This window comes from Ovis canadensis, chromosome 1, assembly GCF_042477335.2.
Source record: "Ovis canadensis isolate MfBH-ARS-UI-01 breed Bighorn chromosome 1, ARS-UI_OviCan_v2, whole genome shotgun sequence".
Lineage (NCBI taxonomy): Eukaryota > Metazoa > Chordata > Mammalia > Artiodactyla > Bovidae > Ovis > Ovis canadensis.
In genome coordinates, this window is record NC_091245.1 from 245,071,659 (window position 1) to 245,097,684 (window position 26,026).

Here is a 26,026-nt window from a genome sequence, read left to right on the forward strand (position 1 = left end):
CTTCAAAGGAGTTAAACGTCATTTAGTGGAAAGAGAGAGACAGAGAGACAGGAGCAGAGAGCAAAACAGAAAAAGGCTTGTTTAAAGAGAGAAACAATCTCAACTCGTTGTCCAGTGTACTCTTTAGTGCCTTCTGCTTCCTGGCTGGAAAGCCACGGAACTCTAAGGGAAGGAGGTCGGTCAAGGCAAAGGTAAAGGAAACTCCGCACCCAGAGTCCGCCCGGAGGCCGCCACTCCCTGTTAATAACTTTGTAAGTTTCCAGCTGATTTCGACCTCCCAGTTACTCGCGGACCTGAACCTCAAGACCCAAGTATTTGGAGCCGCTCTAGGGGCAAGGAAAGTAGCCTACAGACTCTCCTCGCCGCACCGGGGCGTCGGTCCAGCCCCAGGTCTCGCGCAGAGACGCGGAAGCCCTGCCCAAGTGAGGAAGAGGGCGGGAAGCCCCTTTGTTACCCAGGATTTAAGAAACGAAACTAGAAACCACGGGTTTCGTCATCGACATCGCTCAGAAGCCTCGGTAACTCCAGCCAAGGTTGTGTGTAAGGAGCACACTCGATCGCCAAGCGTTGGAAGCAGAGCACAGGCCCCGCGCCCGGGTTCCCGCAGCTCCTCTCACCGCAGGTAGCGCCGGAGCAGCTGTGCCGACAGGTGGACGAGCACCCGGCGCGGGGCAGCGCGTGTTTCCAGGGTGGGCGGAGGGGCGCTGGGGCACTTGGGAGCGAGGGGCGCGAGGGCAGGCGGGTTGCGATTGCGCTGAGATTGGGGGTAGAGGGTGGGGGCTGGGGGCCTAGAAAAGCGACCGCCGAAGCTGAGCAGGGACTGAGCCCGGGGCCCGGGCGTCCCAGTCCCATCCTGGCCAGTCTCAGAATCTTTCCGAGGTCAAGGTATTTCCTGCCTGAAACCGCCTTGTAGGTTCAAATTAGTTTAGTCCATCTCTTAACGACGCGGAGCGGCGCTGGGTCGTGACCAGAACCTGGACTCAAGGGTTATCTGCCAGCATTTGAGGGAAATCAAAGGGGCGATTAATAGAGCCTGCTAGCTGCCTTTGAACAGAAGTATGAATTAGGATTGTGGATGGAGCCAAAACTATGCTAGGCACCCTGAAACACAGGAAGAATTGCCAAGACAGGTGGTTTATCACGTAGAAGGTAAAGTAGGAATCCACCTGCCTGACTTGAACGTGTCTCTACTACCTGATATCTGTGGAATCCTGGGCACTCTCCTCCTACACATTCCTTTCTTGGCTCATATCTGAAATTGGGTAACGATCAAAAGTTACAAGAGTTAGAGTATGATGTATAACTTCAGCACTGCAGAATATGCTCAGTAATGTTAGATTTATTACTTTTAATATCTGACCAAGCCCCTGCTTCTCCAGGCTCACTGTCTGGTTCCCATGTGGTTTATTTAGACAGCTCTTCCAGCAAGTCCTGGCACAGCCACTTCTCAGTTCCAGGAACAGGCAGGCAGTATTTCTGTTAGTTTAGCAGTCTGAGATGCATGGTTAATGTAGGTGCCACTTGCTTAGTGGGAAGTATCAGGCGACTCAGGATACCCTTCTTCTTCCTGGAACTTTCTTGACAATAGAACTTTCTCTTAATAGCACCCTGGCAAGTATTAGGATTGTAGGACTTTGAACGCTGAACAAGCACAAAGAAATGGGGAAAATAAATGGGGGCTTTGAATGCTGAACCAGCACAAAGAAATGGAAAGGGAAATGAGTAGGTTTCTGCATTTGGATAGAAATATCAGATAAGATGGCTGAATCACAGGTTAGCCAACCTTCACATCTGATTGGTAACTGTTCTTTCTGACTGAAGGGAGTGAAATAATACTGAACACACTGTTGAATCAATCAACAAGCACCAATTAAGTGTCTTGTCCTGACAATCCATGTGCTGGCTTTTGAGAGTTTAGAGAGACAGAAAACCTGTAAGAACTGCTCCCTGTCCACCTCTCCATTTTCTTGTCTAATGATCTCTTTCTTTGCTCTGCCACCCACAAATCTTCATAACCTTGAATGAGCCAAGCTCTCTTACTCCAGCCGTAGGATTTCTACCCCTACAGTTCCCCCTGCCTCAGTGCCTCACCCCCACCCCACCCCAACACACACACACAAACACATACACACCTTCCTAGCCTGGTTGATTTTAAACTGCCTTTGGCACTCAGATCTCACTTTTTGACAACCCACCACCACCATCTAAATTAGTGCCCCCATAACTCTTTTTATAGAGCCATTATTTTTATTCATAATACTAGTATTTGTAATAATATATTGTTAATTGTCCATCATTTTGTCCTAATGATTGTTATAGTGCCTTCAAGCAATATTCCTGGAAAATAGGCACAAACTTTATACTGAGTGAATATTTACAGATGTATGTATACACATATATAATAACACATATTCCTATCCTGGGACTTGGAGAAAAATGTTAACTGGCTTGATTTTAGGCAATTAAGAAGTGGATTTGGATAAGTAATCCAAATCTAGTTAATGCCTAGTTTATAGGCATAGTAGTTTCAGAATCTTTCAAAAATTAGGGGTATTTGCTCTTTGAATTGCAGGTTATACTTTAATATTTCTTGATACAATAAGATAGAAACATCAGAACCCCAAGAGATGGGTCAAAGGGTTTCCTGGAATATGACTTGTGGGAACATAAATGTATATGACCTGCACTATTTCTCCTTCTCCCTGGTGAAAGTGAAAGTGAAGTCGCTCAGTCGTGTCCAACCCATCCTGACCCCATGGACTGCAGCCTACCAGGCTCCTCCATCCATGGGATTTTCCAGGCAAGAGTACTGGAGTGGGGTGCCATTGCCTTCTCCCTGGTAGGAGAGGTTTATGATTAATATCCCAGAGCACCAATAGAATAGGTCTGATAGAATAAATCTGACAGAGATATGCTTATATATGTATAGTATATGATGCTTTAATTTCCTCAGATGCTCTCATTTAACAGGTTAGGAGTGTGTAGTAATCCAATTATAATTTGAAGTTCTGTATTTGTCCTGAAGCAGTTATGATTCCAGTGGTACAGTATATACTATGATTTCATTAGAGATCTTTTTCTACTACTAAAAGATAAATATGATTTTCTTGGAAGTCTTTCTGTGATTTGTTTCTTACTAGGAGCAGTGGAAGACATTATGTAAAAGTTATATTGAATTAATTAACTAATTAATTCATCCAGGACACACCACCCAGTCATTTCCAAAACTGAGTGATGTTATATCTTGTAATAGACCCATTAAGTTTAAGAAAACCAAAAGACCCTTAAAACAGCAAGGGAGACCAGACAGGGATGAACATGGGGGATGTCTTTAGTCCACAAATACGTTGTTCTACCTGGCACACATACAGATTCCACTGTTACTTCACATTTTGTACCAGAGCTTATAACATACCATTTTTCCTGCTTGAGATATTATGAAATTGTGAAAATTCTAAAACCTACAGAAAATTGAGGACACAGATTTTGTTCTGTCTTTTTACCAATGGATACTCATCCTCACACAGCTATGTTAAGACTCAAAGTTCCTTTCAGATGGATAGACTTGCCCTCCAGAAACAATGAATTTTTTTTTTTTTTACTAATTCAGTGATTTTCTCATAAAAATAAATTATTTAATTCTAAAATTAATATCTCCAGGTATTATTTGAGATTTTTCCTTGAACTAAGTTTCCTTCTGGCCTTTTAGGAAAAGGAAGAATGACTGAAACAGTACTTCCTTAAAATTGCTTAGTTGATTAAAGAGCCATACAACATTTTTAAAAAACTAATCATACTTATAACGTGATCCTATGAGAAACAGTGGTAAAGTAAAACTTGAGCTGTTTAGACTAGTGTGTTAATTAAGGGATACTACCCATTTCTACTCCAGAATTTATTAGGTTTTAAATTTTTATATATGTTAAGGAACTCTTAGTACATTTGAAGATAATGAGTATAAATTTTAATATACACTCTTTGATCACAGAAATGAGTGTTGACAAAAGTAATCATGGCTTATTGTATATAAGAATTTAGTCTTCTTTTTTAGTTCATGTGATAGAACATAAAACACTAATATGGCCTTTGAAAACTTTTGGCATACGTTTGTTACTTGTGTTTTTTAGTTTATGGTTCACTGTTCTAGAATAACTGCAGAAAAACATAAGATGTTAATATTTTGTTCTTTTGGCCTGAGGAGGTCCATAGCACTTGGTTTCTGACCAGTTAATGCTAACAGGGGTTATTATTGTTCTAAAAAAAATCCAAAAAGTCAACACTGCAGCAAGAAACATATTTTTTTAATTTTTCCAAGGCTAAGAAAACCCATTACTGAACTTCTTGAGTATATATAATAAGAGGTGACTATAATTGGAATATATTTAAGAGCTTTGCTGTATTATAAAAATTTATGCTTATGACAGGCAATGACAAATCAATAATTTGGAAGAGAGGAAGGATGTGGTTTCTTCTCGGGAACACCAGATTTTAGTTAAGGATATGGAAGGATCAGTTGGCTTTTACTTATCATTTATGGTAACACAGTAGTTGGAGTTATTAAAGGGCCAGCAAAGACTGGAGATGGCCTGGAAAGGGCTGAGCTAATTCATATTAGTTTGCAGGTCCCAGATAAAACAGTCAAGTAGCAAGTTTTTGCCTAATGTGTTAATTATAATTAACATGCACACTGGGGTTGGGATTTAAGGTGGAGAAATGGAAACAGTAGTGGCTAGGTAATAGTGGGAAAGACTAGGATGGGATCAAGTCACTAGAAGACAAAAACAGCTTCTACAACCTCTGGGTGTATGTTTTTAGGCTAAAAATCATTTATTGATATACAAACAGGGGGCCAGGCCTTCTCAAATTTGCTGTTCAAGCTGGGCAGAAAATATCCTCAGGCTCTGGGATTCCAGAGATATCTGCAATAGTGTGACCTGATAGCTAACCTTTCTCCCTTTCATGGTGGACCACAGCTGGAGCCCAGAACTGTAGCTCGGTCCTGGATTGCATGCTCCCTGTAGGTTGTGTAGATTGCAAGGCTCAAGTTTTTAACTGGAGGGCCTTGGGCTCACAGTGTTTCTTTTCTGTCTTCCTTCCTCTTTGGACCCTCTCCTCCCAAGATTTTTAGAAATCGTTCACCATCCTGGACTGACCCACAATTTCTAAAATCCTACTCAGAAACACAGCAGTGGGAAACAGAGTCAAGACCGAAGGGTTCGAATGACCAGATTCTCAATGGTTAGATGAATAGAGGAGTATCTTGTGTGTATATAGTTTCCGGGTATCCTTTTACATATATTTGACCTATGTATTTATATCAGGTCTTCTTTTTCAGAACTGTTTAAATCATGGACAAACAAAGTAAGTAATCTAAGTGTTTATTTTCCTCCTATAATATTAAATCTCGTGTTAATGTATTATTTGTCAAAACGTTTTACTCAGTTTCTGAAAGAATAGAATTTGGTTTGTGTTGTTTATGTTCCAGAACCCTCAGTCGGGGGCAGTGTTTTGACTATAGAGAAGATATACACAAATATCCACTACCACTAACTTTCCCTTTAAAAGTAAAAAAGCCTTAGATAAACCTATGAAATCTTAGGCTTAAAAAAAGTGAAATCTTAGGCCTACTGGAAAATATATAATTTAATATTACACTTCATCTGAATCAGGCTTCCCTTTTCTTTGTACATTTTATATACCAAAAAAAAAAAGACTATTCAAGTCATATTTTTCAATAAACAATGGACTTAATATGCCAGGGCATTGTAATAAAATGCTCTGATACATCCCCAATATATATCTCATAAAATACACATTTGAATAGGTTTAAATAAATATGTCTTTATTTTCTGGCTTTTTTTTCCTCAAGAAAATTCTAAGTAAGATGAGTATTGGCCAGACATGTAATAAAAGACTTTGTCTTTTAAAAAGTTGAAGTTTCTGAAGAGGAAAAAAAAAATCAAATGGGAAAAAAAATCCTGTCTTCGGAAGGCTCTCTATTCTCTTATCTTTACGTAGATAACCAAAGAGATGTTTATCTCTACCACAATGCCGGCCTTGCTACATATATATCAGATCCTCTTTAGGGCCAGAAACCTTGACTTTCTTTCACAAAGTTTCATGATTTTTCTTAATATATGCTATATTAATTTAATTAACAATACTAAAAACTTTCAAAATGTAAATTCATATAATATTAAGCTATTTTCTTTGCTGTAAGCTTTAAGATGCTTCAAATCACTGAAATAATTGATTGGGTCATGGTCATAATTACCTTTTAACTCTTCAGCTTCATATATACAAATGTATGAATTTGTGTGTATATGTGTACATAAGTAGAATGTATATGTGTGTGTGTGTGTATATATATATATATATATACACTGATATAGAGAAAAAACAATAAAATAACTTGTTGACAATATGAAAGTCCTATGATTTTTTAAGTTATTCTAAGTCTGCCAGGAGAAATATCAGTAACCTCAGATATGCAGATGACACCACCCTTATGGCAGAAAGTGAAGAGGAACTAAAAAGCCTCTTGATGAAAGTGAAAGAGGAGAGTGAAAAGGTTGGCTTAAAGCTCAACATTCAGAAAACGAAGATCATGGCATCTGGTCCCATCACTTCATGGGAAATAGATGGGGAAACAGTAGAAACAGTCAGACTTTATTTTTTTGGGCTCCAAAATCACTGCAGATGGTGACTGCAGCCATGAAATTAAAAGACGCTTACTCCTTGGAAAAATAGTTATGACCAGCCTAGATAGCATATTCAAAAGCCAGAGACATTACTTTGCCGACTAAGGTCCGTCTAGTCAAGGCTATGGTTTTTCCCGTGGTCATGTATGGATGTGAGAGTTGGACTGTGAAGAAGGCTGAGCACCGAAGAATTGATGCTTTTGAACTGTGGTGTTGGAGAAGATTCTTGAGAGTCCCTTGGACTGCAAGGAGATCCAACCAGTCCATTCTGAAGGAGATCAGCCCTGGGATTTCTTTGGAAGGAATGATGCTAAAGCTGAAACTCTAGTACTTTGGCCACCTCATGTGAAGAGTTGACTCATTGGAAAAGACTCTGATGCTGGGAGGGATTGGGGGCAGGAGGAGAAGGGGACGACAGAGGATGAAATGGTTGGATGGCATCACTGACTCGATGGACGTGAGTCTGAGTGAACTCTGGGAGATGGTGATGGACAGGGGGGCCTGGCGTGCTGAGATTCATGGGGTCGCAAAGAGTCAGACACGACTGAGTGACTGAACTGAACTGAAGTTGCATTGCACAAATACATCCATAATTCATTTGCTCTTTAATCTACTTGAGCACTTACCCATTCACTTATTGTTTTTCTTTTTAAAACTTACCCCTGGAATTCCTGAAACTGGGATTGTTGCTCTGATACTGAAACCCCAGAGATTATAGCCTCCTAATTTCTTGACTCTGTGAGCTCCTTGATTTGTGTGTGTATTTACTATTGTTCAAAGAGCGATACCTGGTAAGAAGTGCCAAAATGTGACATACCATTTAAGGATGGGTCTCTAAGTCGAACTTGTAGTGTGTGTCCTTGAGATCTGTTGAGTCTTACTCTGTGAGGGGGCTATGGGCAGAGCCTGAGGAGCTAGAGAACTGGAGCTGGCCCACTCACCTGAAGCCAAGACAGAAAAAGAAGAGATGGTTAGGACAGAATGACTTGTGATATTGCAGTGATGTGTGATAATTTGGGGTATGCTGTGGTCCGTATGAGGAAAAGCCCTAACTCAAGTAGAGGATTTTCTGTTACCTGAATTTGCACAGTATCCATTGACTCCATTCAGCTGAAGTTATTATGAAGCTAATAATGGGAAAAAAAGAGGGTAGGAGTGGGGCATGACCAAGTCTTCCTGTGAAATCATATGACTTGAGTGGTCTTTCAAGGTACATAATAGAGAAACATACAGGAAATGTTTCAGATTGAAAGTCTGGTCAACTTTTTCTTCTACATTCATTCTTCAGTTCAGTTCAGTCGCTCAGTCGTGTCCGACTCTTTGTGGCCCCATGAATCGCAGCACGCCAGGCCTCCCTGTCCATCACCAACTCCCGGAGTTCACTCAGACTCACGTCCATCGAGTCAGTGATGCTATCCAGCCATCTCATCCTCTGTCGTCCCCTTCTCCTCCTGCCCCCAATCCCTCCCAGCATCAGAGTCTTTTCCAATGAGTCAACTCTTCACATGAGGTGGCCAAAGTACTGGAGTTTCAGCTTTAGCATCATTCCTTCCAATGTCCCCATTATTCAAAAATAAACTATTTTGAATTTACAGTTAATAAGCCATAGGAAAGAAAGGAGAACATTGCATAAATGGAGTGTCTGAAAGTGAAAGTGAAGTCGTTCAGTCGTGCCCAACTCTTTGCGACCCCGTGGACTGTAGCCTACCAGGCTCCTCTCTCCATGGGATTCTTCAGGCAAGAGTACTGGTGTGGGTTGCCATTTCCTTCTCCAGGGGATCTTTCCAACCCAGGGATCGAACCCGAGTCTCCCACAGTGCAGGCAGACACTTTAACCAAGTATCTACTAGACCATAAATTCCATAAAGGCAGAGCCAGTGTAGCCATTGAACCTAACTGAGGTGTGACACAGGACATGCTAATAAATACTTATTTTCTGGCCAAGGTGGTTGCTAAAGAATGACTAGACAAATGCAGATAGGAAGAAATAGGAAACTGACAAATTTGTGCATACATTGAGATTATTGAAAGCACACTGATTAGCATATAGCAAAATGTAATATGTTTGTTGTAATTAACTCAGTTATGATTTTTGTCAGTCAAAACCAGTCAAATACTAGGAATTTCCTATGGTATAAACTTAATGGGGTAGTTCCAGAGTAAGTATTAAAAGGACATTTAAATACTGAAGTATATGTATAATTTTAAATATTTAAAACATAATTCTTAAAGCAACAATTATAGATAGCTTTAAAATCACCTATAATCCTTCCATTACCAAACCCACATCCAACTAGTTTCATTTGTCTGTTTCTCCACAGTCTATATGTGGTTTTAAAACAATCTATTTTTTCCTCATAACAAAATAAAATATGGAAGAGAACACTCATCAAACTTTTTTGAGAAATAGAAATTCAGTACCAGTAACTTAGCTGCATATTTTATTCAAAGAGAATTTGAACCAGGATTCTACTGCAAATTACCTTTAATAACAGGCACCATTTTTGTTAAGTGAAGAATCCACACTGTTTCAATACAGCACGAGCGCATGTAAATGAAATTACCTAAGAACTATGCATTTTTCTGATATGTATATATATGTTTAAGAAGATATATGTTTACCTTTTGTTGAATTACAGATATGCAAATAAATGCTCCACACCTAGGAACAAATTTAACAGGTGAGTATACCCTTGAATATCCATCAGCAGCATTCCCAAGTAAACATTGGCTTAAAGAATAAAAAAAAAATAAAATTATCAGTTATGGACATTCCCCAAAGGATGTGTGTGTGTATGTCTGTATGTGTGTGCCTATCTCTGTGTGTATTTTAGTAGTGTCTTTTATTAAAGGGGCAAAAATGAAATTGACAGTATAGTTCTTGATTTTTTCTTTGATTATATGTTATCATAAAGATCATTAAAATATTTTTTCTATACAGGATATAGTGTTAATAAAAACAGTAGTGACTTGAGAGCAAATGAAATATAACGTTGCACATAAATTAAAAACCAAAATATGCATATTAAGTAACATTTTATTCATTCTCCATTTGTTTAGGAGATTTGTCTCTGGGTATTTTTGAGTTATTTATTTTCTGGAGTTAATTGTGTTCGGTGATTGTCATGCAAAAGAGATGACTGCTAAAACATGGAAGAAGCTTCACTCAACGGAAACATAGCTACCCAGGATAATTCTCACTTTCATTTTGAAACACAAAAATGTGAAAGCTTTACTTTTATATACATACTCAACTGTGCCTTGCCTTTCTCAGAAAAGTAACTGAGTCATATCACTACATACACCAAGGAATATATTATTTCTTTTGAACCACTGCCTAGAAGACTTCAGAGATTTTCATTTAGACAAACGCAGTCATCAGCATTTCCAGAACTTTACCAGATGGCAGAGTTCATTTGCAAGTAGGCAGGCTACATGTTGAGAGACCAGGACTTAGGATCAAAAGGGATCCAGTTTGGCCACAAGGGTTTATGCATTTTGTATTCTACTCTGAGCAAACATATCTCCTTGGAGCTGAGTGACTTGTTTAGCTGTCTAGCCAGGAACCTCTCAGTGGAGCCTGGATCTCCTCCAGATGTTTGTGTTTAAAAAAATGTGAAGTAGAAAGACTGTCAAGGTTCTAAGATGATAGTTCTCAGAGGTGCATAGGCTTAAGTATTACTTGTTAACTACAACAGTAGTACCAGGGCACCATCCCAGGAAGACTGAAGCAGAAGCTCTGGTTGTGGCACCCTGGGATTAGTAATTTTTTAATTTCCCAGGTGATTCTAATGTGCAGCCAGGGATGAGAACTGTTACTTGAAAATTTTATATGGTTGGTGTTTAGAGAATTATTAGCACTTGGGGGATATTTTAATCCACCCATGGCTAAATAACAGTAGATAGTACATAACTAGGTTATAACCAGACTGGCGAGCTTGTGAGAAAAATAGCTCAACTTTATTTCTCAAGTCTAAGGCTCATGTAGTACAGGTCTTTTATGATAATGATGCTAACAACAGTGATGGATTAAAATTGAGAGCTTATCATGCTAACTATGGATTAACTCATTTAATTGTCAGACAATATTAACAGGGTAAATACTATTGATTATCCCAATTATGCAAGTGCAAAAACAGGTATAGAGAGACTGGATCAGGCTTCAAGTTTTGGCTTCTATATTTAATCATTGTGTAATGGTTTTAAGCAAGTTGCTATACCTCCAAGCCTCAGTTCTTATGTATAAAATGGGCATAATATTTTTTAATTCAGGTGGTCTGAAGATTAAATGAGACTATGTGTAAAACACCCAGCACAATGCTTTACAATTAATAAATGACACATATTTGCCATTATATTAGTAATATATTAAATCAATTGTGCTTTAAGTAAATGAAATATTATTTCAGGTAATTCCATATGCCTATTTAATCCATTGATTTGGAAAATAACTATTCTCTCAAAGAATCCTGTGAAGATTTAATAATGCTAATAATGTAACCAGTTAATTCACATCTCTCCCTCACTGGCTTCCTATGGTTTAATCTTTTCACTATAGTTAGTGCTGTTTAAAAATAGATATGTTGATGTTACAGACAGTACCTAATGGGTGAGGCTTCCCTAGTGGCTGGCTCAATTGTAAAGATACCACCTGACAATGCAGATGATATGGGTTCAATCTCTGGGTTGAGAAGATCCCCTAAAGAAGGAAATGGCAATCCACTAAGTGTTCCTGCCTGGGAAACCCCACAGACAAAGGAGTTTGGTTGGCTACAGTCCATCGGGTTGCAAAAAAGTTGGACATGACTTAGCAACTGAAAACAACCAACAACTATTAAAATATTGTAGGACATAGAATTTTCTTTGAAGTTATATTCCATTCCTATGGAACAGTTCCTCTGTGGACTATTCATTTAAATTATAAAGTTACAAAGCTTCATATTTGTAATCACAAATTCATGTGGAATAGAGTAAATACTTATTGAATTTATTCCACTACTGTGCTTAATAAATACTTGAGACAATTTTGCCTGCTAGAAGTTTTTACCTTCCTTGATTCTCAAGTTATATTTTCCAGAAAGTTGCTAAATTGTGAAATTTAAATTTGGAATGGAAGTATCATAATTAAACTTTTTTTTTTTTTTTTCCTATGTGGAGGGTTTTAGGAATGGAATACACCATGGGTTAAAACTTCAGGCAAACTGTTAACCCAAGGGAGTATCTGGACAGTAGTGGAAGGAATGACATGCCTTTACCTCTTTATGAGGGTTTCTCAACAAAGGCACCATAATATTTTCGGAGGGATAATTCTTTTTTTTTTTTCAGGGTGCTGTTCTGGTGCTTTTAGGCTATTTAGCAACATCCCTGGCTTCTACCCACCTGAGGCTAATTCTACCCTCCAATTGTAACAGCCAGAAGGGTCTCCAGATGTTGTCGAGTATACAACAAAGGGACAAAACTACTGTCAGAACTATACGTATAGGAAATATCACTTGTTAGAATTCTATAATCATTTTTTTCACAAGGTGGTTTGGCCATAGAAATGCTGACTCAGAGCCTCTATTTGGGGCTTTCTACTCAATGCCATCCCTCTTTTTCAAGAAGCCATTTCAGAAGTTTTATGTACCTGACTCTAGATTGTTGTTGACTTTATTTTACTTCCTTAGTTTTCAGGCATATTTTCATCTGAGTTTTGACTGATAAGGATAAGTCTGTGTGGCAACTCTGTACACAGAGCCTAAAGCCCTCAAAATAGGAGTGGACATGAAAGTACAGATACCTCATTGAAAAATCACTGAAAGATAAGAATATCTTAGAATCCTAAGAATCTTAAATATCTTAAGATTTAAAAATATCTTAGAAATCCTGTTTCTTCTGAGTAGAAATTGTAGTTTGTAGACAACTGGGGTGATCCTAAAAGACTTGGTTTGCATTTTTCTGTGCAGTTATGAATTATTTCACATGTTCATATTTCAGGACCTCCAGGACATATTGGCTATTCTGACCCCCAGGCTGGCTATCAAGTGCCACCGCCTGACTATGCAAGTCCTGGCCCAGTCGGCCTTCCTGTCCAATACCAGCCAGTGACTGGTCACCCAGGAGAGCCCACACAGGTACCATGGATGCCAGCACCACTACCTCCATTAAACTGCCCACCAGGACTGGAATATTTAACTCAGGTAATTCAATACCTAAAACACTCATTAAAAACAAAACAGTGCTCCCAGTTTACTTAATGAGATTAACAATTAACTAATTCACAAAAGTGTGAAACAGTAAACAACTTTACTAACAAATTACTCTAATTCTTCTAGGTCAGGTTTACTTTTACAGCAAAATGCAAATGTCTTAGGAAATTGTGTGTTCTATGATCTTGAATATAATCTGCAGTAACAACCAATAGCAAACCTTTAGTAAGCACTATTTTCCATGCTTTATTCCTAAGTGTAATACATGTAGTAACTCATTTAATTCTTTTAAAAAAATGCTGTGATATGTAAGTATTATAATTATCGCCATTTTACAGAAGAAGAAACTTAGGTACAGAGAAGTTATATAATTTACTCAACATCAAAATGCACAGGAAGTAGGAACAGATTTTTACTTCGGGGACCTTGGCTCTGAAAACTGTGCCCTTTAATCCCAACACTGAATAACTTCCCAGGAGTTGGAAAGAAACAGCAGACTCAATTTAGTGTTCGTTTTCCACAAGTGGTACTAAGAAAGGAGTTAATAATCTGTGTATAATATGACCTACCTTTTATAATAATTAGAAAATTACATTTTTATGTTGCTTTTGTTCTTTAGAAGACCGAATTTTATTAATGCTACCAATAAGGAAAAAACATTCCTGGGTTTTAATGTACAGCATAATGGCTTACTTCAGCAATGTGAGGTTTAGTATTTGTTTGGCATTAGAAATCTGGTAAGTTAGTTTTCAGCAAATGAGCTGTCTCTCTTTCACTCTGTGCTAATTTAATTTCCCATAATGCACTTGGGCTGCATATAATATAAGAATTTGGTAGTTCCTAAATTCTCTAAGAAATACCCTAAGTATATTATTTTTTAAGAAAAATTAAGCCCTTACAATATATTTGGGGAAGTCATCACCTACTATAAATGATATTAAGCACACTTGAGAAATGTTTTTATTTGTAATAAAAAGCTCTTTAAATGGATGAAAAGGTCTTAATATTTCTTAGGCCCTTTCTGGAAGGAACATTTTTTTCTAATTTTATACGGATTCCAGTGTAAGTCAATTTTGCTTGACTTGAATTTGCCAAAAATAAACACGTTTCAGTAGTTGTTAAGAATATACTAACTTTAATTTTATACCTAGAAGTGATACAAACAGTTATTAACTATTAATAAATGTTGATAACTGATTATATACATTCTTTTAAAACATACAAACACTGATGTTAATTTGTTTGGCTTAATAACATGGTTACAGCTCTTTTTTTTTTTACTATAATAGATAGATCAGCTATTGATTCATCAGCAAATGGAACTTCTGGAAGGTATGTATTCATTGTATTTATCGTATTTCTAGGAAGAGAGGACATTTATGCAGATAAAAGCGTATCATGAAACACAGATATAATACCTTCAGGGATGTTGAAATTAAACCTGGCTTTAAAAATGTCTCTGTGATAATGATAATCCTGATAAGGATTATCAGCAGCTCAGTTTTTGAAATTAATAGTCAAGTGCTAAAATACCATTAAGCTGGACATCTGTCCTCATGATACAGACCATGACTTGGGAGGAAACCAATCAAAACTTACTTTTGTTCAGTCTTCTCTCTAGAAATCACTTCAGTGATTCTATCACTAACCCACCCTAACCTCTATCTCTTCAACTTTTTTTTCCCCAGTTTGTGATGAGCTTGAGATTGTCAAAGAGTCACAAGCAGTAGTTCAGTTACCTTACTACATTTCCAAAGTAAATGAACTCTGAATTTGGGTGGATGGGGATGTTTTGGAAAACCTCATTATTGTCCATGGTTTTTCTTGGGAGTTCAGATGAACCCTATAAAACCTTTGTTCCACGGGCTATGAATTATCACCTTGGGCACAGGGCCACTGCACTGAAGGAGGCTGACCAGTCAGCCAAAACACCTGACTTCCTAGAATATCACTGCTGTTCCTATCAGTGGGGCCTGACTCCTACAGTTGTTTCCTTTGGTCCAGGGCTCCTCAGGTGCAAAGTAAACTTAAGAAAGCCAGTAGATGTTTTAGGACTGCTGCCAGGGAAAGAGAACCTGGGTAAATTCATGAACCAATGTATTTTCCTTATAGACAATTCAGTGAAAACTCTAATAGATTTTAGAATATATCTATTAAATCTTTCTTCACATCTCTGCAAAGTTCTTTACCACTGATAGGAATAATAAAGTGAATTGTACTACTATAGTAATATGGTTAATATTTGGTTAGAATATATAATTGCTTATTCTACTTAAATTACTTGTGATGTTCACTGTTAGAAATTTAATGTCCTCTTTTTTGGGGTGGGAGGGGGGCACAGTCCTGCTGCCCAGCTTGTGTGATCTCAGTTCCCTGACCAGGGATTGAACCCACCCACTCGGCAGTTAGAGCATGAAGTCCTAACAACTAGAGCACCAGGGAATTCTCTGTGGGGAGTTTTATTTATTTATTTATTTTTTTATTGTCTGGTCACGCCTCTCAGCATGGGGGATCTAAGTTACCCAACCAGGGATCAAACCCACACCCTTTGAATTGGAAGTGTAGTCTTAACCACTGGACCACCAGGGAGTCTCATCATGTTCTCATTTTTATTAGTTTGTTTATACTATATTTTCTCTGGAAAGGAGTATGGTAATTTGAATTTTCAGTTTTTTTAATGATTCATTTTAGAGTTTATTTTTGATATTATAAAAACCAAAAAATCAGACACTGTACATTATATAGCACTCCATTTATAGTTTTCAGATTTATAAGTTTTGCATATATTAAAAAAATATATGTATTAGTCATGAAATACAAAGTAAATTTCAAATTTAATAATTATAAATTCTTCAGTTTTTAAAAAGGATATCTAATTTTCTTATTTTTGTCTTAAATTGCAAGTTTATATTTTAACATTATAAATAGTATAGAGAAAAGATTACTCAGTTTATTTTTTAGCACCTGAGACGTGTCCCAGTTCAAAACTTAAGAGATAATAAAGACAAAACCATAGAATTCTTTTATTTGTTTTCATTTTTTAAGTAACTAGAAAGAAACAGATTGTGTAAGCTCACTTATCTCACTTTACAGATAAACAAGCTGAAGAATTTTGAGATTAGTTTACTTAAGAAGCACTTAGGTAATAGATCCCATTTCATGATTACTTTAACTTTTTTTACATAAAATATTTGACAGGTGGATATTGAGGTAAAGGGTGGCTCTTTTAAAGGCAGAGTCAGGGTCTGCCTAAGTCATAGCAAAGACACCTAAGGGAGGTCATGGTGATGAAACTTGTGAAGAACATTTTTATCTAAATCCATCCACACCAATATTAAAGACTGATTTTTGTCCCTCTGTTTTTTCATTGCTCAATATTTTGATGACTTCTAATACCCTATGACTCGTGTTAATGAGGGCTGTGGACAAGTATGTGCGTGTGTGCTCAGTTGCTCAGTTGTGTGCCACTCTTTGCAACCCCAGGGATGGGAAGAGTGGGATTCCTCTGTCTATGGGATTTTCCCAGCAAGCATACTGCAGTAGGGTGCCATTTCCTGCTCTAGGTGATCTTCCTGACCCAGGGATTGAACCCCCATCTCTTGCCTCTCCTGCATTGGTAGGCACTTTACCTCTGTGCCGCCTGTGTGGCACAGAGACACAAGAAGCCCTTGTGTCTCATATAGAAATTCCAAATTTCTCTGTACTCTAATACCCTCTCCTCCATCCCCTTCACTTTTTTTCTATATTTAGATCATTTCTAAACACCTTTCCTTTTCTTCCTCCTGTGTTAAATGAAGTACCATCTAAAAATGGTACAGCTAGACACTATAGCATCTTAGGATAGACTGATTATTCTTTTAATGCTGTAGACATAATGAGTCCCTCTTTTTATATTTTTAGTCCTAATAGGTTTTGAAACTAATAACAGATATGAAATTAAGAACAGCCTTGGACAGAGGATTTACTTTGCAGCAGAGGATACTGATTGTTGCACTCGAAATTGCTGTGGGCCTGCTAGGCCTTTTACCATGAAGATTCTTGATAATATGGGTCGAGAAGTCATAACTCTGGAAAGACCACTACGGTGTGCCAGCTGCTGTTTTCCCTGCTGCCTGCAAGAGGTGGGTGAGCGATTAACACGGTAATTTTTACAAATACTTTGCAAAGTAGTTCTGTAGGAATTTTTACCTTATCAGTGAATTTATATAATAAAATGAGATTTAAAGGTGAAGTGGTTCACCAGCTATTAGTTTATCCTTGAGAGTAAATTATAGGAAGGCAGGCAGGTGGAAAGGAGTGATCAGTTTGGCCGACATTCCTGAGCAGTGTGTCCTCTGGGGTGAGATCAGAGATCTCAGAGACCAGACTTCTTGGTCTTCAGGGAGAGCTGAGAATGTAGGGTGCCTGGTTCAAGGCCCTTACCTGAAATGACCATGAGCGCTTGACCAAAGCCAGATGAGGGCCCCATAGGGAATATCCTCAAATGCCATCCCAGTAGCAAGTGGACAGAAGAGTGAGAAAAAGAATACATATGTTCATCTCATAATTTTAGCCAACCTACAGGGAGCTAAGGAGGGCTTCCCAGGTAACACTAGCCGTAAAGAACCCTCCTGCCAATGGAGGTAGATGTAAGTGACATAGGTTCGGTCCCTGAATTCGGAAGATACCCTGAAGGGAGAGCATAGCAACCCACACCAGTATTCTTGCCTGGAGAATCCCGTGGAGAGAGGAACCTGGTGGGCTGCAGTCCACAGAGTCACAAAGAGTCTGACACAACTGAAACGACTTAGCACAGGTGGCTTAGTGGTAAAGAATCTGCCTACCAGTGGAAGAGACCCAAGAGATGCAGGTTCAGTCCCTAGGTTGGGAAGATGCCCTGGAGTAGGAAATGGCAACCCACTCCAGTCTTCTTGCCTGAAAAATCCCATGGGCAGAGGAACCTGGTAGACTACAGTCTAGGGACACACAGAGTCAGACGTGACTGGGCACGAATGCACACACAGGGAGCTACCCTAGAAGAGGCTCCCTCTGAGAAATTTCAATTCCTATGTTTTTCAGTTCTCCATTTGAAAGAGTAGTATATTTGAGTTCCTGTAATTCCTATTACAGGATATTGCAAGTTGTGAGTACCTTCAGGCCCATAAAGATCAGGTGTCTCTTCCATAGCACTTGACAGCCCTCTGACAGAGAACGTGGGTCTCGGGCAGGACACCAGGGCGCAGAGTGTTTATAGGAAGCTGACCTTTGCCTGTATCTCCACTGGACTGAGACCGGTGCTGCTTGGGTTCCCCAGTCGTTCTCACAGGTAGCTGTGAGAGCAAGGCAGACAGAACTACAAGCACATGGAAATTTGGTGTCTAATACTGCACTGATTTTGAAAGGATAACTGAAGTTGTTCACATTGAATTATTTTGTTTTCCATGTCAATTAGTTTAGATATAATAATACTCAAGAATAGCTGAGGTAAAACAGAGTTTGATAGAATATGATTTACTATTTATAGAGCACGTTAGCATATAATTGGCCTTAATAAACAGATCTAGGAAGTCCTCAGTTACAGATGAACATGCCGAGATGCTCTCAAGGTTGTGGAGCTGAGGTTCAGCTTCAAGATTCCAGGCCCCATCTTCTTTCCATCCTAGCACTACTGACCTTATTTGAAGATTGCTCCGGTGATCTGGGCTCTGTCCATACATCTAAACCCCTATTTTTAAAGGAGTTTAAAAAATAGCTTTTAATAATTTAGACATTTTTCATAAGTATGAAAATTTAAAAATAAACGAGACTGACAGAGCAGTACCTCAGAGTAGATACTGGGCATGCAGCCTCCCTGAGTTGGTGTCTCATCTCTTCCACTTTGCCGCTGGGGAATCTGATACAAGTTAATTTACTTCTCTGTTCCTCCCCTTACTTACTCTATAAATAGGGATAATAGTAACAACCTGGTAAGGACATAGAATGAGTTAACTGATGCTTAGAACAGTGTCTGACAAACAATTTATATATTCTTTTGCTTTTGTAGATAGAAATCCAGGCTCCTCCTGGTGTCCCAGTAGGTTACGTTACTCAGACCTGGCACCCTTGCCTGCCAAAGCTTACAATTCAAAATGAGAGGCGAGAGGATGTACTAAGAATTTCTGGTCCGTGTATCGTCTGTAGCTGTTGTACAGATATTGATTTTGAGGTAAGACTTGATACTGTTTATAGGTTTTGCTTTCCTAGTTAATAAAATAAGCTGGGAGGATGTTACAAATATATTAAATGAATATTTATGTCCTGATATTCCAAGAGGGACTCAGTGTGCTCATACATTTATCTTTGGTCAGAGAGATGTTTATTGCTTTGATTAAGTGTTAGTGCTGATTATGCTAAGTGTAAAAAGAGAAGCAGAGATTTGTAGTCAAATAAATATAAACAAAGCATCTAACATTTAAACATGGTGGTTTCTGTATATTATCCCTTTTGAGTGGAACATTAACCTTGTCATTAATGTCTGTAGACCAAAGCATATGGTCTTTCCTTAGTCTGAAACACAGGCTATCAGTTCTCTAGGCCCTCTTCAGAATCTCTGGCATCTTTGATTTCCACAGAAGGGACAAATTCTAAAACTGAGCAGGGCTGGCCCCCTTATGATGAACCTATAGATTTCTTTTTAGAATAGTTTATCAGTTATTTGTATTAAATTTGTAAGTTAATCAATGTAATAGTAATATAATACAAGTTTATTATTTCTAGAAATTGAAATCATTTTATTATATAGGTTTTTGTTTTTAAGATTTTCTTTTTAGTACTTAGTTAAAAATCATCTAATCCTATTGACTTTCCAGTTGTACATCCATATATACTTTTCTGTTCCTTTCCATTAAAAATTTACATATTCTTACATAAATTTTTAGTGAATTTTTAAATTTCTTTCTGTAGGAATCAAAAAAAAAGGAAATCTTAATATCTTGTAAGTCTAGTAGTAGGATTGTGGCTGATAAATTATTTTTTGTATATTTAATTTAAAATTTTTCTTTTAATTAAAACTAATCAAATTAAAAATAAAATGTAAGGTGTTTAGATGACATCTATTAGCAGATGAAACATGTAAGTGTGCAACAGGGAATTTGTATTAGTCTGTTTTGCCATTGTAGCATAACAAAGAGCCCCTAAAACTCATTGGCTTAAGAAAACAGGAATTTATTCTCATGCTTATGGATCTCAAGGTTAGCTGTGTCTGGAGGATATATACCTAGGCTTAGACAGATGGCCCTGATTTAGGCTGTAAGTTGGCCTCAGGTCTGCTCCAGGTATGTTCACTCTGGAGTTGCATCAACAGCAGCTGCCTGGATCATGCATTTTTAGTGGCTGATCACTGGAGAGCAGGATGAAGGCCAAGATCTCTGCTGGTGTCACATCCGCTAACCCTCCATTGGTTAAACAAGGAACATGGCCAAGTCTTAATTTCAGTGTACAGGGAAGTATACTGGATTTCAGAGGGAGAACACTGAAATGACTATTTGATGAACAGTAATCCAGGCTATCACAGCATTCATGCTGCTAAGTCACTTCAGTCCTGTCCGACTCTGTGTGACCCCATAGACGGCAGCCCATCAGACTCCCCCATCCCTGGGATTCTCCAGGCAAGAACACTGGAGTGGGTTGCCATTTCCTTCTCCAATTCATGAAAGTGAAAAGTGAAAGTGTAGTCGCTCAGTCGTGTCCAACCCTTAGCATGGACTGCAGCCTATCAGGCTCCTCCATCCATGGGATTTTCCAGGCAAGAGTACTGGAGTGGGGTGCCATTGCCTTCTCCAACATTATTCATAGTAGAAGTTTATTTCAGGTTTTTAAAGAACTTAACTATCTGCATTCAAATAAAATGAGTCAACTGTTTTTAATCTCCCCACATTTACGTAGCTGGTTTCAACCTAAGATAGGGCTTCAACTGTTGTTACCAGCATGTGTGGTACCTTGTGTACATTTGAAAAGGACACATCTCTTCCTGTTCTGATACAGCCCTGCCTGTAAATACCCTGGTGAGTGTGGGCTACATTCAGCCCCCAAGTGCCCACTTTGTGAGGTTCATTCCACTAGCTACAAGCTGTTGCGTTCCTTATCATGGGCCTGAGCTTTACTCAGATAGAAACATAAAATTAGAAAAACTTTACTTTGGAGTCCTTCTGTTTCATACATCCTTCCTCTTTTATTGTTCAGTCCCATTCTGTTGTCCAGTCTTACCCCAAGCCTTGACCTGGGGCATCCCATCAAATTACTTATTGGTTAGTTTACTTCTCTCAAAACTGCCAGTCCTCTTTTCCAGCCTCTTGGCATTTTATGTTTTCCTGAGTCCTTCCATCCCCTTTAAACACTCAACCTATGTCAACTTTCTGTACTAATCTTAAGCTAAAGTCAGATTAGAGTTTCATTTACTACCCGCTCCCCCGACCAGATGGTTTCTAGAAATTTCATTCAAAGAATCATTTCACAGTTGTATCTTTTCCTGCTTGAATTTTATTTTGGATAGACTCAACTAATTTATTACTGTATATCTTAATGGAGAATAGAAAATGTTAACTATTTCAGCTAAACTACTTTCATATTAGTTCTCTGTAGCAAATAAAGTTTTTAAAATGAATCTATAAGTAAACATAGGAATCTACCTGCATCTACTGAGTGATATAATGTTCACAGTTATGATGGCATATGTATAATTTTAATATTGGTTTCATTTTACTTCTAGTTGGAAAGTAGATTTATTAGTTTGCTAAAAGTTTTTGTCCTTTTTCTTTTTTCAATTTAGGTTAAATCTCTTGATGAGAAGCATGTGGTTGGCAGGATTTCCAAGCACTGGACTGGCCTTATTAAAGAGTTATTTACAGATGCTGATAACTTTGGCATCCAGTTCCCGTTAGACCTTGATGTGAAAATGAAAGCTGTGATGCTTGGCGCATGTTTCCTCATTGTAAGTTTACTCCTGCTAATCTAGGGTACAGATGGTTTCTCTAGTTTTATTCTGGAATAATTTTTTAAATTTTATATATTTAAACGACCTTAAATTTGTAGGTTTTATTGAAAGTGGTCCTATTTAATCTTAGCTCTGAAATTCCGTTTTCTTCTGCTACTCTTGGTTCACAGGTGACTAGCTTCTCTCTGGAGGGTCTGTGTAGTTTCACACTGTACCAGAAGGATGTTATATGTTAAGGAGAAGTTCTGGTTTTAGTGGTTAAAAAAAAAAAGCCACCACCACCACCAATAACAAAAAAAAAAAAAATTGGTACTTTGGAGAAGAGTTTGAATCTTCTAGTGTGTTTAAATGAAATAAGTCTCAGTGAAACAAGGATATTTTTTTCCTTATTCATTATTAAACCATCTAATACAGAAATACAAACTGCAGTAAGTGTACATTTGATCAAGTCTTGGATGGAACTATCAATTGAGAGGAAATATATGGAATACAGCATTGATTCTGAACTTGTCTTCACATTAAATTAGCTAGGAAGTTTTTAGTAGTAAGCCATACCCCAGTTTAACTAAATCAGAAGCACACCATTAAAAGTTCGTGTAGCTCCCTAGATGATTCCTTATGTGGCCAATGTCAAGGTCTCTGGGGACAGAGCAGTGGTCTTTCACCTTAGCTGCACAGTAAAAACACCTGGGTAGCTTTTGCACTCCCTATGTCAAGACTGTACCCAGATCCAGTAAACTAAATCTGGAGATGGAACGAAGCCATCAAGTGTTCAAGCTGTCGTATGATTGCAATGCAAATGAGGTTTGGAGCCACTAGATTATCTTAAACACTGACATGCAGAGGCAATCAGAAAAAAAAAAAAAGAAAACTAAAAAGTGAGAGAACATACAGGAAAAGATTCAGTTACTTCAACAAATAAATATCAGGAAGATAAAAATGAAAAGAGAAACACCAGCTTAATATCATTTGTAGACTCTGTTTGGATACTGGTTTAAACAAACCAATATAAAAAGACATTTACAAGACCTTCATGCATTTGTGAACACAGGCTATTTGATGATATTAATGAATTATTAAGGTTTTTAAAATGATGTTATTATGGTTATACAAAAACAAAACAGTCCATATTTTTTAAGGGTGTATACTGAAGTATTTCAGTATGAAATGATATGGTTATTTATCACAGATTTGCTTTTAAATAAGGGAGATGAAGCCAGGGGAACATAAGGGATAGATTAATTGGTGAACTAAGCTGGGTGAGTAGTCACTGGGACTTTATTATGCTGTTCTATCTAATTTGGCATAGACGATATTTTCTATATAACATTTTAAAGATAACCACAATTCTGTTTAAAAATTGTGCTTTCAACAAATGTTTATTTCACCTGAGAAGAAAACTGTAATCTTAATCTTAGGGAACTGTTTAACCAACGGTTTACACACCATAACCAAAGATATGATGTGTATAGGGCAGAGAGAATAGTTTGGGATGTCTGGTTAGATGAGATATGGGACTGAAGGGTGTTGGTGGGGTTATGAAGTGAAAGTCCCTCAGTCATGTCCAACTCTTTGTAACCCCATGGACTATACAGTCCATGGAATTCTCCAGCCCAGAATACTGGAGTGGGGTTATTAAGAAGTGAATATTGGGTAGATTGGGCAACTTCTTATAGACCTTGGAAAGATACTAAAAATTGTTTAGTTAACTGGTTAGTTTTAAGCTACGTATAAATAAAAATAATTATAAATCCAAATGTTAGAACAATAAATCCTGATGACCAACTGTATTAGTGCAACTACAAGTGAATGGTTATAAAGATTCAGTTATTTCTTTATAAAGGGATAAAGGAAAATGACAGATGTGAGAGAGCTAAAATCCATACAATTTAGAAGTCATAAAGATGAAGATTTGGTTAGAAACTGATGGAGTAAGACAAACTGAGGAATAGAGAGACAGGCTTGGAAGAGAAGTCATAAAATTGGGCCCCAAAATTCTAAGATGTTATTCTAAGTCTAAGATGGCTGCCATTCTCCTGAAACAATCTAAAGATTGTACATGGAGCTCCATGTACAGTCACAACACAAGTTATGTTACTAGAGAAGGAGTTCAAAAAGTTGAAGAAGAAAGATTGAAAGAGGAACATTCTAAGAAGCATGAAAAAAAGTGAAACTTACAGAAATCACCTGAGAATTACTTAAGTTCATGCAGGTATCAATAAGTTAACAGAATTGTAGGATTTAATTACCATTAAACTGGAAAGTTGAAGCTATCAATTTTTCCTAGATCTATGTATTACAGTTGATTTTTCTTGTTTAGCAAGTATGTTATTGTGTTTCATCAGATCCCTTAGTATTTATGCATCTGAGACCTGATCTTTGCTTGGTGCTGAAAACTCATTTCTGTATTTTGTTTTTCTCTAGGACTTCATGTTCTTTGAAATGACTACTAAATAGAGAGCAGGAGTGTGGTAGTACATTTATGAAAGTCTCAGAAAATCTGAAGTCCGTATATTGATTGGGACTATGTAAAAGAAAAACAGGGTGGATTTTTTCTTTATGTAAATGATTTATTACAGCATGTGTAAATTATATTAGGATACCTGAAGCTTCAGGCATATGATTTTACTTTTCAAATTAAAGAGTTTGTTTTCTATATCACTTACTTATAAATGTTTTTATACATTTTCTTTTTCACTGTGCATTTTGGAGAAAGGATATAGAAATTTTTACATTTAAACATAACTTCCTATGATGAATTACTTGAAACTAGAGTTTCTGCTTTGTTTTCAATCTGTACAGCAAAATTAATTAAAGTCTTTTTAAAGTACTACTAATATAAACATACATTATTTTATTAAATCTAGCTATTTCCTATGTAACAACTGTTATTTTACAAAAATGGTATATTCAAAAAAGTTCAAAATGAACATAATTTTCAGTGTTTATTTTTATAATTATGCTTAAATAATACTCAATATTCATATTGTCAATTGTATTTTTTGTTCAGAAAATCACACTATATTTAACTTCTATAATCTGCAACTATTAATATTTTTATATTGACAAGACTATAAATTACCAAATTTTAATGATTTTTCATGATTAAAAGAATGATTGTGTACCAAAGAAGGACACACTTAAAGATTCACTCACTCTAAAACTGGGATACTATATTTTGAAGTAATTATATATGGAATAATTAGCTTCTGTTCTATATTCTTTCATTCTGTCTGAGTATAAATGTTTATAATGGTCTATATTAGATTATTTTTGCCAATAATTAAATAACTAAAATAAAACATTGCTGATATAGTTCTTTGAATGTTCGATTTTTGTTTTTAAATAAACTGTGAACAGTCAATTCACATGATATTCTGAACTTTACACATTTACCTCACTTTCCCTTTCAAATCTTTAAAGAGCTAAAGCGTATGATAATCTTTGGTAAAATATGTATATGCCTGTGCTGGAAACTGAGTTTTCTTCCTGTCAGAAAGTTAGTGCAATTTTTATACACTATTTTGTAGAGAAAACTGAATCAAGTGAGAGATATCCAACCCACCATTTACCTCATGGAAAGGAAAAGTGTGTTTAGGAAATAAAGAGCTTAGGGGAGATTTTCTTTTATCCACAGCAGAACTCCAGCACCACTAGCTCCTAAGGATGCCAGAGGAGCTGGAGTAGTCATAGCTAGACCACCTTTCACTAGCCTAAATAATTCACCAGTTGTCACATCCAATGATGAGGTATAACCAGGCACTAACATTCAGTTTATAGTTGGTACAGACAGCATGCCAGATATAGTGAGGTATTTGCACAGCTGGATTCTAGTGGCATTAGTTATGCCAGTTAGAGAAGGGAGGCTTTCCAAACTAGCTGTGATGCCAGAGTCAACCCAAAATGAGGCTAAAAGGACTAACATTATCCCTGTCTTGTTTTCACTTTCCCCTTCCTCCTCCCAATCTCCCCTATTCCTCCTCCTCCTTGGGACAGAACTCAAGTTCTCTGGGTAAGCAAAGTAAAACTATAACTTATCTGAACAGTTCCTTCCTTCTTCAACTACACAAAGAAGATCTGAGCAGAAACCCACACGTTATCTGTAGAACCCATTTAATTTTAAATACTAGAGGAATAAGGTGAGGTGAGGTAAGGTAAGGTGAAGTCGCTCAGTCATGTCCGACTCT

The 26,026-nt window shown here is 37.4% G+C and overlaps 1 protein-coding gene across 12 annotated transcripts; it reads left to right on the plus strand.

The window, feature by feature from the left end:
• The first annotated feature begins 4 nt into the window (after positions 1-4).
• PLSCR1 (phospholipid scramblase 1) lies at positions 5-25,154 on the plus strand. Of its 12 annotated transcripts, none has more exons than XM_069580798.1 (9): positions 5-622; positions 5,336-5,361; positions 9,341-9,382; positions 12,678-12,880; positions 14,179-14,221; positions 16,790-17,010; positions 18,912-19,073; positions 21,675-21,836; positions 24,264-25,154. In XM_069580798.1, the coding sequence occupies exons 2-9, from the start codon at positions 5,349-5,351 to the stop codon at positions 24,294-24,296; spliced, it is 879 nt and encodes a 292-aa protein (XP_069436899.1). In that variant the 5' UTR covers positions 5-622; positions 5,336-5,348; the 3' UTR covers positions 24,297-25,154. The 12 variants fall into 12 exon arrangements, with proteins under 12 accessions (XP_069436899.1, XP_069436890.1, XP_069436909.1 ...); XM_069580789.1 differs by having other exon boundaries at positions 8-649; XM_069580808.1 differs by having other exon boundaries at positions 37-689.
• The last annotated feature ends 872 nt before the right edge of the window (positions 25,155-26,026 follow it).